General features: G+C 33.8%; 2 protein-coding genes across 2 annotated transcripts; both read left to right on the plus strand.

The window, feature by feature from the left end:
* The first annotated feature begins 7,445 nt into the window (after positions 1 to 7,445).
* LOC132180468 (Major facilitator superfamily protein) lies at positions 7,446 to 11,201 on the plus strand. Its single transcript, XM_059593309.2, has 18 exons — positions 7,446 to 7,715; positions 7,916 to 7,978; positions 8,068 to 8,157; positions 8,275 to 8,334; positions 8,447 to 8,512; positions 8,653 to 8,718; positions 8,831 to 8,906; positions 9,061 to 9,125; positions 9,223 to 9,315; positions 9,427 to 9,507; positions 9,586 to 9,670; positions 9,769 to 9,815; positions 9,898 to 9,960; positions 10,074 to 10,133; positions 10,220 to 10,273; positions 10,370 to 10,429; positions 10,578 to 10,692; positions 10,782 to 11,201. Exons 1-18 carry the CDS (start codon positions 7,521 to 7,523, stop codon positions 10,895 to 10,897), a joined length of 1,455 nt encoding a protein of 484 aa, XP_059449292.2. The 5' UTR covers positions 7,446 to 7,520; the 3' UTR covers positions 10,898 to 11,201.
* A 2,779-nt stretch (positions 11,202 to 13,980) lies between these two features.
* Positions 13,981 to 17,490, plus strand: LOC148587721 (uncharacterized). Its single transcript, XM_088512779.1, has 2 exons — positions 13,981 to 15,429; positions 16,207 to 17,490. The coding sequence occupies exons 1-2, from the start codon at positions 13,981 to 13,983 to the stop codon at positions 17,488 to 17,490; spliced, it is 2,733 nt and encodes a 910-aa protein (XP_088368905.1).
* The last annotated feature ends 2,013 nt before the right edge of the window (positions 17,491 to 19,503 follow it).

Below are 19,503 nucleotides of genomic sequence, written 5' to 3' on the forward strand. Positions count from 1 at the left end.
TTAATATATATACTATTAAATTAAAAAATAATAATAATTTGAACTAGAAAATAATTCTTCTTTATTTAATGAAACTTAATCATCTGTTTAACTACTTTTACTTTGTTCCCAACTAATTTTATCTTTTCATTTCTTTTTTGTGTTTTTCTCTTTTGCATTTTTGGACATATGTTGGTTGGGTTCAGATTGGTCAATGGCATTTTTTTTTTGGTCCATGGTAGATGATGTTGTAAAACTTTCATATTGTGTATATTTAGCTAATATATGTCCAACTTGTGTTCTTCTTATATAAAACACATATTTTAATTTTTATTAGCTAGCTACTTTTAAGCAAAAACTATACCTTATGTATTCGTTTTTTTTTTTTTTTTTTTTAATAATTTCTCTATCTTCTCTCTTTCTTTTTTTTTTTTGTTAAAATCATTTATCTCTCTCTTCTCTCTAGGTGGTTTAAGAAAAAGGAAAAGAAAAGTAATATTTAAAGAAAATAGATAATGAAATAAAATAGATAATAAAAAGTAGTAGGTAACTAGAAAATGATGATTTTTTAATTAGGCAAAATGCATAACATTACTAAATATGCCCAAAGAGAGGTTCTTTGGATTGTAATGAGCTTCTCTTAATACAAGAAAATAAAACTCATACCCGGCCCTAGACACTTTAGATATAGAGTATAATTTTCATTCTATTAAGGCGTTGTTTGTTTCGATGAAATTTCAAAAATATTATAAATGAAATTTTAAAAAATATTTTTCGACGTTTGGCTCGTGCGGAAAATGAGTAATGGAGGAAAACAGTTGGCGACTTTCAATAACATTCGATGAAAGTCCAGCGAACTCTAGCGGTGGTTCAAAAGTTTGAGAAGAAGAAACTCAAACTCGAACTTGAAAAATAGTTTACAAAATTTATAAATAAAAATTATTTTTCAAAACTAAATAAGTTAGACAAAAATATTTTCAGTTTAATTATTATTTTCGATTGCACCGACCAAAAAAAATATGATACCTAAAAACAAAAAGAGCCAAAAATGCAAAAAATCTTCTTGGATTAATCACCACACGTGGCCATGAAAATTTGATGGTCTCCACAGTATTTGATCCGCACCTACAAGCTCCTTTCGATGTGCATTTTGGCGATTGATAAAATCTCTCAGCTGTCATTACTAGTGACCTTTGGATCAAATCACAGACTTTAATTATTATTATTATTATTTTTTTTTTCCAGTTGGGATGTTGTTGTCCAAAGTGTCCTATTATTTTTTTTTATTTTTATTTTTATTTATTTATTTTTTTTTTTTAGGGTTGATCATGCGATGGCGGTTATCGGTTAGTGACTAAAATCGCTAATCGCAACCGCTTAAGCAGTTAGTACATATTACTAACCGCTAGGTGGTTAACCGCCCGGTTAGCGGTTAACCGCATCTGGCTAACCGCTTTTTTTACTGACTGACTTTTTTGGTTTTTTGGACCAAATTTGAGAATTAGGTTTTTATTTTCCCTCTTTTTTTTTCTTTTTTTTTTGGCCTTTTGGTCCAATTTTCAGTTTTGGCTTATTTTGCCCTTTTTTGGCATCAAAATGTGTACTATTTAACAAGCATATAGGTTGCAATATACAACATTGGGCTTGCTCCAAAATGAGCCAACATAAAAGAAATGTAAATGTTACCTTAAAAAAAACCCAAATGCTAAAATATATATATAAGTGCAAAACGACGTAGTTTTGCACTTCTATATATTCATCTCATCCTGATGAGTAATGATTTTCATATATATATATATATATATTAAAAAAGCAGTTAGGTGTTAGTGATTTTCAAAAACCTTAATGCGATTAGCCGTTAATTTTTTTAATTAGGGGTTAAATACCAAATATCTCCCTGGGGTTTAGTAACTTTATTTTTACCCCCTGGGGTTTCATTTTTATCACAGGACCTCCATGGGGTTTTGATAAAGGACAAAGTTAGTCCATCTGTTAGTTGACCGTTAGGACTGACACGTTGACCAATCAGATGTTGACACGTGGCACATATTTAATTTTTTTTTTTTTTTTTTAAATTAAAAAAAAAAGTATTTTAATTTTTTTTTTTTAAAAAAAAAAGAAAAAAAATTGGGGGTGGCTGGGCACCAGGGGTGGCTCGGCCACCCCCTTGGAGCCTAAGGGGGTGGCCGAAACCACCCCCTGTACCCATTGGGGGTGGCTCGGCCACCCCAAGTTTTTACAGGGGGTGGCCAGGCCACCCCCCATGGCCAAAGCCACCCCCAAATCGATTTTTTATTTTTATTTTTATTTTTTTTAAAAAAATTAAATATGTGCCACGTGTCATCATCTGATTGGTGCATGTGTCAGTCCTAACAGTCAACTAATGGATGGACTAACTTAGTCCTTTATCAAAACCTCAGGGGGTCTTGTGATAAAAATGAAACCCCATAAAAGTAAAAATAAAGTTATCAAACTCCAAGAGGGATATTTGGTATTTAACCCTAATAAAAATCATATGAACATCCATATTTTATTTTTTCTAATTTATTTTTGTGGAGTTTTTTCCCATGTTCCGATTCACCAGGGGCCAACCTATAAATCATAGGCTGTCACGTCTAGAATTTTGAAAAGAGCAAAAGGAATCTTTTATTATTATTATTATTATTATTTTAACTTTATATATCAATTTTTTATTTGATAGATTCAGTATTTGAGCTTCAGTCTACCATCAACCTTTTCAATAAATGATTGTAAAAATATACATATATTATTATACTCTTTTGATTATTTATTTAAAAATAAATAAATAAAAAGTTATTGGATGGATGTTGCTGGTTTTTTAGTGCTAGTTTGTCTTGTCGCTTGTCTTCAACTCTAATGGGAGGATTGATCCTTGCTTGTGTATCTCCTACTCTGAAGGAGTTCATTATCTATAATATTCAGCGGACCAAGCAGCCTTGTCCCCTCAATCGTGTTTCATGGGCCGAACCAGCGGTGACCCATCGCAACCCACCATCCCGCCCTTGTCGCGAGCCTTTGTCGTTCTCTCCAACACCTCGTCACTGCCCTCATTTCACACCGGCCGATCAATTCAAGTGTGGCAAGGTATCGTCTCCTCGATCTTGTTTCTCGCCTGCACACAAAAAAATAAAAAAGTGGAGCCCTACCTACTATGCTTAGCCCTTGTTGTACGGACTTTGAGGACAATGTTCTTTTAAAGGGGATAAATGATAAGAGTTCCACGTAATTCTGAGTGTGCAAGAGATAAGATGAAAGAGAAAGGTGATAGACATCCAGAAGAAATGAAGAATCAGAAAATCACCAAGAAGTTGGTAAGATTACTATTTCTCCGTAGGAGGAATAAGGTTGCTTAGCTGGATACTACTCCTAGTTATTTTTCTTTACGATAAATGTGACTCAGCATTCTCCTAGCATTGTTGTCTTATTTTTTTATAAAACTTGTCTTGTGGTTTGTCTCCGCTCTCAATTGAATTCACTTGTGATCTCTCCGTTCATAATCTATAATATTTCTGTTTGTTAGTTGTACGTGCAATCAGTGGCGGAGCTAGTCATTTTATATTGGGGGTGCCACTAAATTTTTTTTAGTATTCTAAAAATTCTCTACCATAAAAATTTAATAATTTACACAATATATACATCACAAAAAAATATTTATAAAAGTTTATAAATATGTGCTAAAATTGCCGTGGGTTAAATGAGGTGCGAGGGAAGGATTGTTGTGTCTCGGGTAATGAGTAGTTAAAATTGTAAAAATAATATTTTTTTTCTTTTTTAATTTTTTTTTTGTGTGGGTGCCTTGGGTTAAAAAATAAAAAAATAAAAAAATAAAAAATTTAAAATCCTTAAGGGTGCTACGGCACCGCAAAAGGTAACGTGGCTCCGCCACTGTGTGCATTAATGAGAGAAGGAAGGTGGTAGAATTGTAGAATTCATAGCATTAATTAAGAAATAATTTTTTTTTTTTTTTTTTGTGAAATTGATAGAAGAGATTGGAGTAGATTCATAACTCGAATTTTACTTGGTAAAACATCTTAAAGATAAAGATAAGAGTCAATTTTGAGTTAACAACAATATTCAAAGTACCCCAGCAGACTAGTACTTCAGTTGGCTCTCTTTTACGAGAAATATTTTGATCTAATACCATTACTTTTTTGTTGTTTTGCTATTTATTAAATTTTAACTTCTCTATATGAATAATAGATATTAGATGGACCGTTTAGCAAAATTGGGAAATTCGCCCAATCGTTATTATATTTCATAATAAGTAGGAAGGAAAATGCTGCAGCAACCACAGACCATTGGTTTCCCATTCATGTCAACTCCCCCTGGCCATCACTGTATCCACTATATGGGGGAAATAAAGCAAAAGTATATATACGATTATTATTCCAATGAAAAAAAAAAAATGAAGAGAGAGAGAGACTGTAGAAGATATATAAATGCTCTTAGATAAACTTATACTCATAACAAAAGTACTTGAAGCATAACCAGTGGTACAGTAGTTAATTAATTGCTTAACTCCCAAATTAAAAGTAATATATATATATATATTTGTAAATAATAATCAACCAATGTTAAGAACTAACAATTTTTAATTTTTATTTAAAATAGATAAACAAAACACTAAAAAACCCTCTGCATCAGATTATGCATCTTAAATGGAAAATACATTCTTGTTGCATTTGTGAACAGTGCACCGCTACATGTAGCATGCACTGTTCACGCATCAATCTTATTAATATATTATTTTTTTCTCTACATCTCTCTTTTCCCAAAAATTGAAAAATATAATCTTTAGGAAAAATACAACCTTTATAAAATAATAATAATAATAATAATAAAGAAATAGTATTTAAATGATATAGATAATCGGATGTATGGTGTATTTTAAAACTTATTAGCTAAAGTAGATAAAATAGGTTTTGATTAGGAGAAATGCTATACATCTCAAATTTTCTTTCCAGAAGTTGATTCTCAAATGATGTGTCACCATCCCATGAGTTGGTAACACACTTCTCAAAATAATAAATCTCATGAGATGGTGACTTATCATTTGGAAACTAACTTTTGGAAAGAAAATTTGAGATGTGTAGCACTCCTCTTTGATTAGTCATTGTATTCAACTGTAATTATTTTACATGGACGTGACCATAATCACTACGATTGATGGTGAGACTTTGAAATTATAAACAACTCCACCTGGTTTTTTCTTTCTTAATTAAGTTTCTAGTTCTCTTTTTGAGAATGTTAATCTCAATTAATTATTATTGATTTTTTGAGGTCTTAATATATGAGTAAAAGCTCTCTTCCCCTAGGAAACCCTAGCTCTCTTCCCAGAGTTCCGCACAGGTAGGGCAAACCTTGGTTTGGGGAGGAGGGAGGTGTTGGTTACCTCCCTCCTCCCTTCGCCCTCTCCGGAGCTAGGCTATTTACTTGATGTCTCTGGCTCCGTTGCCTCCTCCCTCCCCCTTCGGCTTGTGCGGTTTTTCCTCATTCTCTTCCGCCCCTTTCTCTTTTTTGTCTCGTTCTCTAGCGTTTGCCCTTCTCCTTTTGCCGTTGTGCCCGTCTTGCCATTCTTCATAGTGCCGCCTTTTTCCACAGCCTTTAGTCTCTGCCGCATCTTTTTTGGGTCGAGCTTGGCTTTGGATCGTTTTGTCTCTGCTCAATCTCCATCCTTCGTCTGATCCCCTCGACGCGTGCCCTGCCATCCTGCTCTCTGGATCCGTCCATGTCCATCCCACATTTTGATTCGGATCCATCGCTCCGGCTGTGGTTTGTTTCTGTTTTGTGTTGTGGTTTTTTTCCCTTTTCTTTTTTGCCTATTATTTGCCTTTTTTTCTCGATGTGTTTGTTTTTTTGCTTGTTTGGCACACTTTGTGGGTACCGCTCATGGGGATTCACTCAAACTCTCCCCCTTGTACTTTAAGTGCGCCGTCGATCTCCTCCATGCCTGCTTTGCCGCCCACCGTCCGCTGTCAGGTCTTTTCACACGTCCCCCCACCATGAGCTTCCAATGCCACCTTCCGCGTCAGTTTCAAGCCAGCACGCGATCGGCTTCCTTACAGCTACTGTCATCCACTTTGTGTGTTTTTCCTGTATTTGTTCTTTACTTTCCTGTTTTATTTCCCTGTACGCTTTTTCTTTCCTGTTTTTTGCTTTGGTTTGTGTCTATTTTGTGCAAATCTGTGGTTAAAGTTGTTGATTAGTCATGGATTAGTGGATTATATGGTTTTTGATTGGATTTGATTCGTTGATTGTAACTTTAGTTTCAACTATGATTTGCTTCAAAGCTTTTTACTCTATTTGTAAGAGCTATTGCTCGCTACTTTTTATTAATAAATGAGTATAAAATATTTTCCATTTTAAAAAATAGAAAGTAAAAGAAGTCTCTATAACTTTTAAGACTCCATTGAAAATTTGAAACAACTCCTTTGTCGGCTTACGTTACCACTCTTATCTAAGCCTAAACACAGCTGTATACGATAAAGCCAATTAATGACAGCAACAAGGATAAGGTTTTCCTTTTAATTGAGTATGAATAAATTACTTGAATTTAATTTATTAAATTAACAATTATCGGATTAAAATTTGACGCATATGTGAGAATGAGAAATGCTACATGCAGTTGATCTTGGTGTTATTTTAGTGTTATTTTGATCCTATGAAAATATTATTTTCTATAAAAAAAAAAAAGAAAAAAAAAAAAGAGAAGTTTACCCCACTGGTGTCTCAGAAAAAAAGAAAAAAAAAAATTCATGTAAGATCAAGAGAACATTAGAAAAACACCAAAAAACCGTAGCATTCCTATATGAAAATATACAATGTTATATTAATTCCATTAAAAATACATATAAGAATTACATAGCCTAAAAACAGATATTATTAATATAATAAATATTGAGTTAGAGGAATTTAAAGATTCAATTTTAGAAAGGAAGGTTTGAGATTCAATATGAAAAGATAATAAAAGGGGCTACTCCTACTCATATTATCATTATTTGATTAAAAATAGAAACAAAAGGAGAGGGAAAAAAACTTAAAAAAGGGACAAACATTGTTCCACACGTTTGCCGCGCTCTTTTATTAGGTACCCGACGGTCCGAGTAAGGGCCACGTAAGCACAGAATATTAAATTAGTTAAAGAAGATCAATAATATATTCCAGCCAGAAAATCCAGATGCTATATTGATACTGTTCGTCTGTTCCAACTAGACTTCTCTTCTTAATTAGAGTCCCTTCCAATCGTCTGAATTGGCCACGTCAGATACAGCTAAGCTTGATCCCCACATGCAAAGTGCAGTCCAATGCAAATTTCTATTATACTATTTATTTTTTGTAGTTTCCACAATCAATGCTATCAAACAAAAGTTGTAAATATCTTGGTAGCTTGCATGTTGACACCCTTGCATGTATAAATACCTTGCACACTTGCGTATCTTTTCTCACACAAACTCTTACTTCTCTTCTTCCTTAATTTCATCTCCTCCTCTAGGGCTAGAGAGAGAGAGAGAGAGAGAGAGATGGCAATTGGGGAATGTGTAGATGTTGAAAATGGTGAAGTTAATGGCCTTGAAGAGTTGCAAGAGCCTTTCATCCAGCAAGACAAAATAGTTTCCAATGAATCTGATCATAAGAGCGTCGAAAGCGGATCCATTGGGACCGTTTTGCTTAGCACATTTGTTGCTGTTTGTGGATCTTTCGAATTTGGATCTTGTGTAAGTATTGTTTAGCTTATCTCCCTTGTCTTTAAAATCAACAATCGTTCATTGTTTCACAAAGGTTCTTCTGGGTTTACTAAATATACTTCTTTTTTTGTTGTTTCTTTTGGTTTGGAATATTTGAAACTACAAAAATCAACAAAAAAAGAAAAGAAAAAAAAGAAGGGTTTGTTTAGCTTAAGTTATTATTTTGGCAGGTGGGCTATTCAGCACCCACTCAATCTGCTATCAGGGAAGATCTTAAACTCTCTCTGGCCGAGGTTGGATTTCCTTCCTCTTCTTCTTTATATGAATTTATATGAATTGCAATCAATTATATGTCAACTTCTATGTGATGATCATACTACAGTACTCCATGTTTGGCTCCATATTAACTATCGGTGCAATGCTCGGTGCCATCACAAGCGGTCGAATTGCCGACTTTATTGGTCGAAAAGGGGTATGTTAACGCCATTCAAGCTGTATGAGAATTGTATAGCAGTTTACTCTAAATTTGGAACTGTTGGAACTGTGGGTGTATGGTGGGCTGAACTTTTTGAAAATTTCATGGAAGCAGGCAATGAGGATTTCAGCTGGTTTCTGCATTGTAGGATGGCTTGCAATATATTTCTCCACGGTATATATGTGCTATTTACATATTTTGATTCTTATTGTAAGAAAGTAAACGTTTTCATATTCTTGCTGAAAGTTCTTGCTCTTTTGTTTTTTTTGCTGTGGCTTTAATATAGGGAGCTTTTCCACTTGACATGGGAAGGCTATTCACAGGATACGGAATTGGAGTTTTCTCTTATGTGGTAGTTATTTGACACCTATATCTTTTGTATTTTGGTATATACATCTGAGTCAGGCTAGCTGTTTGATCTAATGAATTGTTTTTGGAACAAAATGATAATATTTCAAAATTTTAACAATAATTAGCAAAATGGATGAACAGGTGCCAATTTTTATTGCTGAAATAGCTCCAAAGAATCTCCGTGGAGGGCTCACAACATTGAATCAGGTTGAGAATATGAAGATCATTTTTTTGTATGAATCTTGCTCCTTACTGGTTGAAGATTAATTGGTTAATATCTTAATTCTCTTCTCTCCCCCTTCTTCTGCTTGCTCTGCAGCTCATGATTGTCATTGGATCATCAGTAGCATTCTTAATAGGAACACTCATAACATGGAGAACACTTGCTCTGACTGGTAAGTTCTAAATTTTTAAGTGTTTTACTATATAGTTGGACTAGATTACAAAAGAATGTAATTTTTTTTTTTTTAAATATATATATTAAAAAAAGAAAAGAAAGAAAAAGCATAAAACTTCACTCAAAGAGTGAGTGCTGGTTTTGATTTGAAGGACTTGTGCCATGCATTTTCCTGCTTGTGGGTCTATGCTTTGTCCCGGAGTCTCCCAGATGGCTGGTAAGCATTTAAATAAAATCTAAGCACTCAACGCTTTTGTTTTCAAATAAGATATGAGATTGAGCAAGAAATGTGACTAAAAAGTCTTACTTTGCAGGCAAAGGTTGGCCATCAAAAAGAATTTCAAGCTGCACTAAGAAGACTTCGTGGCAAAAATGCTGATATTACTTGTGAAGCTGCTGAAATTCAGGTACTTCAATTCCCTTCTGAACACCCATTTGAAGCTTCCTAATATAAATTTGGAATGCCTGAGGAAATTAGGAATGCCTGAGGAAAACTGACTATGTCTGTTTCTTGGCAGGATTACATTGAAACTCTAAAGAGCCTTCCAAAAGCTAAACTTATGGATTTGTTCCAAAGCAAACATATTCGATCCGTGATTGTGAGCAACTTTCTCATGTTTTCAGAAATTCAGTCTCTATGTTTACTCTTACATTGCTTTTTTTCTGACTATTTTCAGATTGGGATTGGATTGATGATATGTCAACAATTTGTAGGAATAAATGGAATAGGTTTCTATGCAAGTGAAACCTTTGCATCAGCTGGTAATTCAGGGCTTCCTTGTGTTTTTTTGTCACTGGTCTTTTTTTGAAAACATCTCTTTGAGGGAACTTATTTTCTATTTTTATTGTCTAAAATGCAGGACTTTCTTCAGGAAAAATTGGAACTATAGCTTATGCTTGTGTTCAGGTATTCAATTTCTGCCAATGTCCTCAAATTCATGTCATCCGATTTTCAAATCAAACTCAGATTATCTTAAATTGATTCACAGGTTCCAATAACTTTAGTGGGAGCAATATTAATGGACAAATCTGGAAGAAGGCCACTTATAATGGTAGATAATGCATGTTCTGACATATATATTTCTATAACTTGTGAAAGAAATATTGGAAGGGGAGTAGTATTTTGATGCCTTATGAGTAATACAAAATGGTTTTGCATATGTAGACTTCTGCAACCGGGACATTTCTAGGCTGCTTTTTAGCAGGAACTTCATTCATTCTTAAGGTAAATCATCAAAATTATTCTTAAGGTTGTTTGTGTCACATTATGGTCTGGAAAACCTGATTTTGTGGTCTTTATATATGAATCAGAGCCACAGCTTGTTGCTGGAGTGGGTACCAATATTTGCTGTTGCTGGAGTGCTGGTAAATTATCTATGATAACTGCAAATTCAAGATGGATTTTTATTTTATTTTATTGATTTTATTTTATTTATTTATTTTTTGTTCTATTGAAATCAGATTTACATAGCATCTTTCTCTATTGGATTGGGATCAGTCCCTTGGTTGATCATGTCTGAGGTAACTTTCAACATTTCAAAGTGAATTTGTGCAAATCTTAGACAGCTTAGGGCTCTATAGTGTTCCCATTTCTTCTACTTTATCCTCTTGGATACCAAAAAGAGAGCAGAGAAATCATTGGGTTTATATGTAACTTGTTCTCTCCCAGATTTTCCCAATAAATGTGAAGGGGGCTGCTGGGAGTTTGGTGGTGCTGGTGAATTGGTTGGGTGCTTGGGCAATTTCCTATACCTTCAACTTTCTTATGAGTTGGAGTGCTTCAGGTAAAGAAAACTTCCCAATTGAGCACAAAACAAGTGCATTGTTTGCATTGTTTTACAAGTACTGACTATCACTTTCTGTTCTTTTCCAGGCACTTTTTTCATCTACTCTGCATTCTCTGTGATGACTGTTCTATTTGTGGCAAAGTTGGTCCCAGAAACTAAAGGAAAAACACTTGAAGAAATTCAAGCATGCATCAACTCATAGGAGGCTACAAAATATTTGATTTTTGCTCAAGTATCATCACTATTTGGAGTTGAAAAATTCAAGAGTCTGACCAGCAAGAAAGATAATAAACTATCTATTTTTATTTATTGTGTACCAAATTCTTTGGCCACCAAATAGGTGAAATTTATGGCCAAATGAAGGATTATTAGATGAGACGGAAATTACATGTGGGTTAGACAAAAGATGGCAGAGCCTGTGATTGTCAATTGTGAGAAGTACACAAATGTATGAAGAAAACTGGGATTACTACTTTAAATGAGTATATGAAGAGAATTTTCTGTCATTGCTGTGCAAGTCTAATATAAAGTATGTATATAATTAAGGACTAGTTGGAGTGAAAAGTGGTAAAAAAAGGTGGACATTTTTGAAAAATAAAGTGCTTCGAGAACCCTCTCGGTCGATCGAGTGATGTGCACAATCGACTGAACTTGAGACAGAAAGTTCTCGAGAGCCTTGGTCGAAGCTCGTTCAATGCTCGATCAATCAAGTTTGAGAGAGAATGTTAAAGTAACGCTATGGTTGATGCTTAATCAACCTAGCCCAAACAGTACTATAAAAATAGGGTTTTGTGATTTTCAAGAATCTTAGGGTTCAATAATGGCTTTAGGGTTTAAAGAAGGGTTAGATCCTGACCGTTAAATACGATGTGAGGGTATACAGTCTCGGACCAAGGAAGATTAATATAAGAGATAAGCAAAAGTTGTAAGTACAAACTTACAAGTTACAACCCAAACACCTAATTTATTTATTTTTTTAATATATTGCATGATATTATGTATAGAAAATAGATCTGAGCTTTTTTTTTTTTTTTTTAGGGTGGTATTGAGCCCTACATGTTTAAATATGTTTATGAATATGAAGTTATGTTGCCATATGATTTACATGCTTTGAATGAAATGAATATTGAAAGAAAAGGTTTTCAAATGAAAGAAATTTGAGGAAAAGTGTGATTTTACAAAATAGATTGTGAAAATGTGTGTTAACAAACATATCAATTAAGTGAGGGTGATACACTAAACACCCCAATGTTAGAAAGGAGGATAAAAACACTAGCAACCCAATGGTTAAGTGGAGTTTATATACTCAACACCCGGATGCTAGAAATGGGAAGAAAAGACAAACAACCCAAGGGTTAAGTGGGGGTAAAACACTCAACAAAATTCGACTATTAAGTTGAGTTGATAACACTTTGTACCTCGATGCTTTAAAGGGAATGAAAATGGTTAGAAACCCAATGATTAAGCAGGGGGTGATACGCTTAACAAAACAATGAAAGAGATGATTTAATTATTGTTCTACATTACTACATGTTATCAACTACCTTTATTTGCGCCTCCAAAGAGTAGGTCAATCAATTAGGGACCACGTCTCATAAAGTAGAGGTCATTAAGAAAAAAAAATTGCAAAGGCAAAATAGTAGTTTTGGTTTTACTATTATGAAAAATCTCTCTAATACGTATGATTGAGAAAAAGTTACAACACTCGATAAACAAATTTTTATGAAAAGCTATATGTCTGTTTTCAGAAACATTGTGATATTGATAGCCGCTTTGTTAAAGAAAGGGAGATAAAATTCTAAAAATGGGGCTCATTGTTACATGAATACGTAACTGAGATAGAATTTAGGTTCTGAAGGAACCTAGACCTTAGATTTTAAGGGAACTTAAACCTTTTAAATTTTAAGAAAACCTAAAAGCCCTTTTTTCAAATACAAGATTTGAGATTAATTTTCGGATTCCTCCTTTATTGATTGAACGTCCTTAAATAAGAATGCAATGGAAAGATAAAGATACAAAGGAAACGGCTAACAAATGGATAACAATTGAAACTATCTAAGTCTCCTTAAGTAATTAAACTTCTATTACTCTAAGATATTTATTAAACTACTATACTCTAGAATAAAGTAAAAACAAGATAACTTCAAATATTTCAAGAGTTTCATAAGATATGTGCTTGCGATTAGTCTCTCTGTTGTAGAATTCTACTCTCATAACACTCACATCACAGACAAGATCAGTTAATCTATCTTTATGTTTCCTGAGTTGTGGATTCAACTTCCATTAAATTTTATAGATATTGTTAAGGAAGTTGAGGACCAATATGCGTGTCTAGCTGGACTACTACCCATGAGCTTGGTAGGTGGCCTCATCTTTTGTTGGGCTAGTTGTCCATGCAACCTTATGTAAACGCCTTATGTGACACTTTTTAAATTGTACATAGACAATTATGTTGTGATGTTACAAACATTGGTCATTATTTCATTTTGATAATTTTTCTCTTGACCATTTGACATCAGTATTCTTATATGAATTTTATGAAAAAATATTTCATCTTACACTTTTCTAGCCGTTGGTAATTAAGTCACCATCATGAATTTTAATTTTCACCATTTGTCATTTATTGATGGGTTTTAAGAAAAAATTATTCTTGCATTGCATTTTTTACCGTTGGCTTTAAAAGAAAATAAAAACTCCTCTTGCATTGCTTTTTAACCGTTGGATTTAAGAGGAAAAATTCTTATTGCATTGCTTTTGACCGTTGGTTATTAATGGTATTAGTAAAAGCAAGGAGCTCAATTGTTCTTATAAATTGATCCCACCTACTAGCTCTAGGACATACTTCTTTTGGTTCCAAAGAAAAGCATCGTACAACATTTTTCTTCTTCCAACAAATTTTATTTTCATAAGCCATTGAGCTATATTTTGGTCTTTATTTTTTGTGTGGGTTTGTCCCTCATCTTCTTTGATCAAAGGGTTGTTCATTTGATCTTCGTTACTTGGAAGTGCGTCCTTAACGAAGGTAGACGCGATAGTCTAATCCTGGGAGGTTGCGTGTCAAGAGATCCAATCGCACCGAGTTATACACTCCGGGAGGCACGAAATCAACCTTTAAGGACAACGCTTTTGCGTGATTCTATAGCTTTGTGAGATTTTTCCTTGCTCTATTTTTTATTTATTGTATTCTATTTATCTAATTGTTAATTGTTTGGATTAATATTATTTAGCATCAATAAGAATTTTTGCACCAACCATTTAATTTTACAACAATCTTAAAGGTTGATTATGGATGCACAAATTCTTGCTGCTGCTAAAGTTCTTCCAGATGCCACAAAAATTGAATCTTTTGATGGAAATAATTTTAAATGTTGGCAACAAAAGGTTCTTGCAGTTTTAGATTTTACAAAAATCTCTAGTGCTCTAACTGAGCCTAGACCGGATGAGGAATCTGAAGAACAATCCAAAGAATTAAGAGATTGGAAAATGGCTAATACATTATGTGTGAATACTATATTAAATTCTTTATCTAATGAATTGTTTGATGTTTATTTCCATTTTACTATTGCTAGAGATTTATGGGATGAATTAGTTGGTAGATATGTGATTGAGGATGAGGGTACTAAGAAATTTGCTGCAAGCAATTTCTTACATTTTCAAATGACTGATGAAAAGAGTATTACTTCTCAAATTCATGAGTTTCATAACATAGTTGCTGAATTAACCAAAGAGGGTAATGGTCTACCCGAAAGTTTTATGACCCAGTGTCTTGTTGAAAAATTACCCGACTCTTGGAAGGAGTATAAACTCCATTTCAAACAAAAGAAGACTTTCATGAGTCTTCAACAAACCATAGTGCATATTAAAATAGAAGAAAGGAATAGGTCTTTGGAAAAGGTTAACAAAGCTAAAGAAATTATTTCCAAAGCTAATTTAGTAGAAGAGAGATCTATTAGGCCTCCACAACACTACAAGAAATTTGACCATAAGCCCAAAAGAAAACCTTGGAATGATAAGAAAAGATTCAACACATCTCATTCTCTAATACAAAAGAAAAATGTCATTTGTTTTGCTTGTGGCAAAGCAGGTCATTATGCAGCGGCATGTAAGCAGAGGACCACCAACATCTACAAAGGATCAATATCAAAAAACAAGGCAAATGTGACGAAAGTGGAAGAGATCATTGTAGCTGTCGTATCTGAAGCTAACATGACCACGGAAGTAAAAGGATGGGTGATTGATTCCGCATCTACTAGGCACATTTGTGGAAATAAAGAAGACTTATCCTCCTACACACCAATAAAGAAAAATACTGAGCGGGTAATTGTTGGAAACAATAGATCTGTGCCTGTGGTAGGCAAAGTGAAAGCTCTCTTAAAGCTGACTTCGGGTAAAACCCTTTCACTCTCCGATGTTCTACATGTTCCTCATTTCCGACACAATCTTGTTTCGGTACACTTGCTTGGTAAGGCAGGACTTAAGGTTTTATTTGATGGTGGCATTGTTACCTTAACTAAGCATGATGCATTTGTTGGTAAAGGCTATGAAGATCAAGGTCTTTTTGTATTAAATGTTGCTAATATTATTAATGAAAATTCATCTTCTTGTGCTTACTTGGTTGATTCTATTAATATTTGGCATGGTAGACTTAGACATGTAAATCTTGGGTACATCAAGAAAATGAAAGAAACTGGAATTATTAATTCACTAAGTGAAACCAATGTGGATAAATGTGAAGTATGTGCTGAGACTAAAATCACTAAAAAACCTTGTAAATCTATTACAAGAGAAACTGAACTTCTTGGGTTAATACATGGTGATTTGGGTGATTTAAAGCACACAATGACTAGAGGTGGTAAAAAATATTATATGATATTTGTTGATGATTACTCTAGATTTACTAAACTTTATTTATTAAGATCCAAAGATGAAGCCTTAGAAATGTTCATAAAATACAAAATTGAAATTGAAAATCAAAAGAATAAAAGGATTAAAAGACTAAGGACCGATAGGGGTGGTGAATATGAGTTTAATCCTTTTAAGGAATTTTGTGAACAAAATGGCATAATACATGAAGTGACACCTCCTTATTCACCGGAATCTAATGGAGTAGCCGAAAGAAAGAATAGAACTTTGAAAGAAATGATGAATGCTATGCTTGTTAGTTCTAGGCTACCCACTAACATGTGGGGGGAAGCCATTCTTTCGGCTTGTCACATTCAGAATAAAGTGCCTCATAAGAAAACCGGTAAAACTCCTTATGAACTTTGGGAAGGTCGTAAGCCTAGTCTGAAATACCTCAAAGTGTGGGGGTGTTTGGCAAAGGTTATGCTACCCGAGCCTAAAAAGAGAAAACTTGGCTCTAGAACTTGTGATTGTGTTTTTATTGGTTATGCTTGCAATAGTTCATGTTATAAATTTCTTGTTATTAAGAGTGATGTTTTAGATTATAATACTATTATTGAATCTGAAAATGCTATTTTCTTTGAGAATGTGTTTCCTTTGAAAAATAAGGAAAAATTATTGCATGAACCTTCTTTTACTTGTAATGAAATTATTGATGATGTGCAAGAATTGAGGAGGAGTAAGCGAGCTAGAACGGAAAGGAATTTCAGTAATGATTTTATTACTTATATTGTTGATGATGATCCGATATGTTATAATGAAGCAATCAAATCTATTGATGCATCTTTTTGGTTAGAAGCTATTAATAATGAATTAGATTCAATTATGTCTAACTATACATGGAAACTTGTTGAGTTACCTCCTAAGACCAAACCAATTGGTTGTAAGTGGGTGTTCAAGAAGAAACTCAAACCGGATGGTACAATAGATAAATACAAGGCACGCTTGGTGGCTAAAGGCTACAAGCAAAAGCAGAATGTTGATTATTTTGACACTTATTCTCTGGTTACTAGAATTGCATCTATTAGAATATTGTTTGCTATTGCTTCTATTTATAAACTTGTGGTACATCAAATGGATGTCAAGACTGCCTTTTTAAATGGTGATTTAGAAGAAGAAATTTATATGGAGCAACCCGAGGGACTTTTAATTCCCGATCAAGAACACAAAGTTTGTAAATTGGTGAAATCTTTGTACGGATTAAAACAAGCTCCTAAACAATGGCATGAAAAATTTGACAAAGTGATGTTGTCTAATGCTTATTCTATTAACGGTGGAGATAAATGCATTTATAGCAAGTTTAGTAATAATGAAGGTGTCATTATTTGTTTATATGTTGATGATTTGCTTATTTTTGGAACCAACATGAACGTTGTGCATGAAGCTAAAAGATTTCTTTCATCTAATTTTGATATGAAAGACATGGGTGAAGCTAATGTTATATTGGGCATTAAAGTTTTTAGAGATAATAATTATATTACTTTATTTCAGTCACATTATGTTGAAAAGATGCTAAAAAGATTTGAGCACTTTGATTATTCACTTATGTCTACACCATATGATTCTAAAATACATTTGGTTAAGAATCATGGTGATAGTGTTTCACAAGAGAAAAATGCACAAATCATTGGTAGTTTAATGTTCTTCACAAACTGTACACGCCCTGATATTGCATATGCTGTCGGTAGATTGAGTAGATATACTCATAATCCTAGTATTGAGCATTGGGATGCAATCTCTAGATTATTGAGATATTTAAAGGGCACAATTAATTATGGTTTGTCATATTATGGTTTTCCTGCTATATTAGAAGGATATTGTGATGCTAACTGGATTTATGATTCAGATGAACTAAAGCCTACCAGTGGATATGTGTTCACATTAGCAGGATGAGCTATATCTTGGAAGTCCTCCAAACAAACTTGCATAGCAAGATCCACAATGGAGGCAGAGTTAGTTGCCTTGGAGAAGGCTAGAACTGAAGCTGAATGGCTAAGGAGCCTTTTGATTGATTTGCCTTTATATGCTAACCCAGTTCCACCTGTTTGTATTCATTGTGATTGTCAAGCTGCCATAGCTCGAGCCAAGAGCAAGATCTATAATGGGAAAAGTCGACATATCCGATTAAGGCACAATATTGTGAGGCAACTTATTGAGACCGGTGTAATATCCATGGATTTTGTGAGGTCAGAAAGGAATTTGGCAGATCCTTTGACCAAGCCACTAGCAAGAAGGCTGGTGAGTGAAACATCGAGGGGGATAGGACTGATACCCAAATGATGACACTGTGATGGATACCCAACCTCTGTGATTGGAGATCCCATGAATGAGGTTTAATGGGAAACGAAGTCACAAGTGATCATGGTGTGGTACTGTCATTCTATGTTATTTCACTATCTTGTTGATAAGATTGTTGATGAGTCCATCCCTATGGTGTAAGACAGTATAAAGATGCATGGTGATTAAGGATAAGTTTAAAACTCTTAATGGTTCCATAGTCCCTACCTGTTGGGATGGAGTGTTTCCTGCACACACTTTTGATGGATACCACCTATGTGAGTGTGAAGGTGGTGCCGCTTCCTATAAGACTTGGGTAGGTCTCTAGAGCACGCATGAAACCCAGGAGCACATGGCCTGTATAAGACGCCAACCCGCAGAACAACCCAATTTTTATTTCAATTTTTTTATTCATTATTTTTGAGAAAGTTATGTGGGTAACAAGTTTGTTCAACTTATGGATTTGGTTAAAAGAGTCTAACTCTACCACAATTCATTAAGTTTCTACTTATTTATCCTAGGTGTGGTTAAAACTTTCGGGTACCACATCGATGCATGCTTTCAATCTCCTTTTACTCTAGTGTTTGTAACATGTGGGGGATTGTTGTGATGTTACAAACATTGGTCATTATTTCATTTTGATAATTTTTCTCTTGACCATTTGACATCAGTATTCTTATATGAATTTTATGAAAAAATATTTCATCTTACACTTTTCTAGCCGTTGGTAATTAAGTCACCATCATGAGTTTTAATTTTCACCATTTATCATTTATTGATGGGCTTTAAGAAAAAATTATTCTTGCATTGCATTTTTTACCGTTGGCTTTAAAAGAAAATAAAAACTCCTCTTGCATTGCTTTTTAACCGTTGGATTTAAGAGGAAAAATTCTTATTGCATTGCTTTTGACCGTTGGTTATTAATGGTATTAGTAAAAGCAAGGAGCTCAATTGTTCTTATAAATTGAGCCCACCTACTAGCTCTAGGACATACTTCTTTTGGTTCCAAAGAAAAGCATCGTACAACATTTTTCTTCTTCCAACAAATTTTATTTTCATAAGCCATTGAGCTATATTTTGGTCTTTGTTTTTTGTGTGGATTTGTCCCTCATCTTCTTTGATCAAAGGATTGTTCATTTGATCTTCGTTACTTGGAAGTGCGTCCTTAACGAAGGTAGACGCTATAGTCTAATCCTGGGAGGTTGCGTGTCAAGAGATCCAATCGCACCGAGTTATACACTCCGGGAGGCACGAAATCAACCTTTAAGGACAACGCTTTTGCGTGATTCTATAGCTTTGTGAGATTTTTCCTTGCTCTATTTTTTATTTATTGTATTCTATTTATCTAATTGTTAATTGTTTTGATTAATATTATTTAGCATCAATAAGAATTTTTGCACCATCCATTTAATTTTACAACAAATTAATGGTAGCATAAATTTATGTAATGACATTAAGTTTCATATATATATATATATATATATATATATATATATGAAATCTTTCGCCGCGAGTATAAAAGAAAGTAGTAGTTGAAATAGTTTGGAATTCAATAGTTTATTAGTTTTTATTGATGTGTTGGTAAATATATATACATCAAGAGATACGTGAGATTTCACGTAGATATTA

Source organism: Corylus avellana, chromosome 2, assembly GCF_965113065.1.
Source record: "Corylus avellana chromosome 2, dhCorAvel1.hap1.2, whole genome shotgun sequence".
NCBI lineage: Eukaryota > Viridiplantae > Streptophyta > Magnoliopsida > Fagales > Betulaceae > Corylus > Corylus avellana.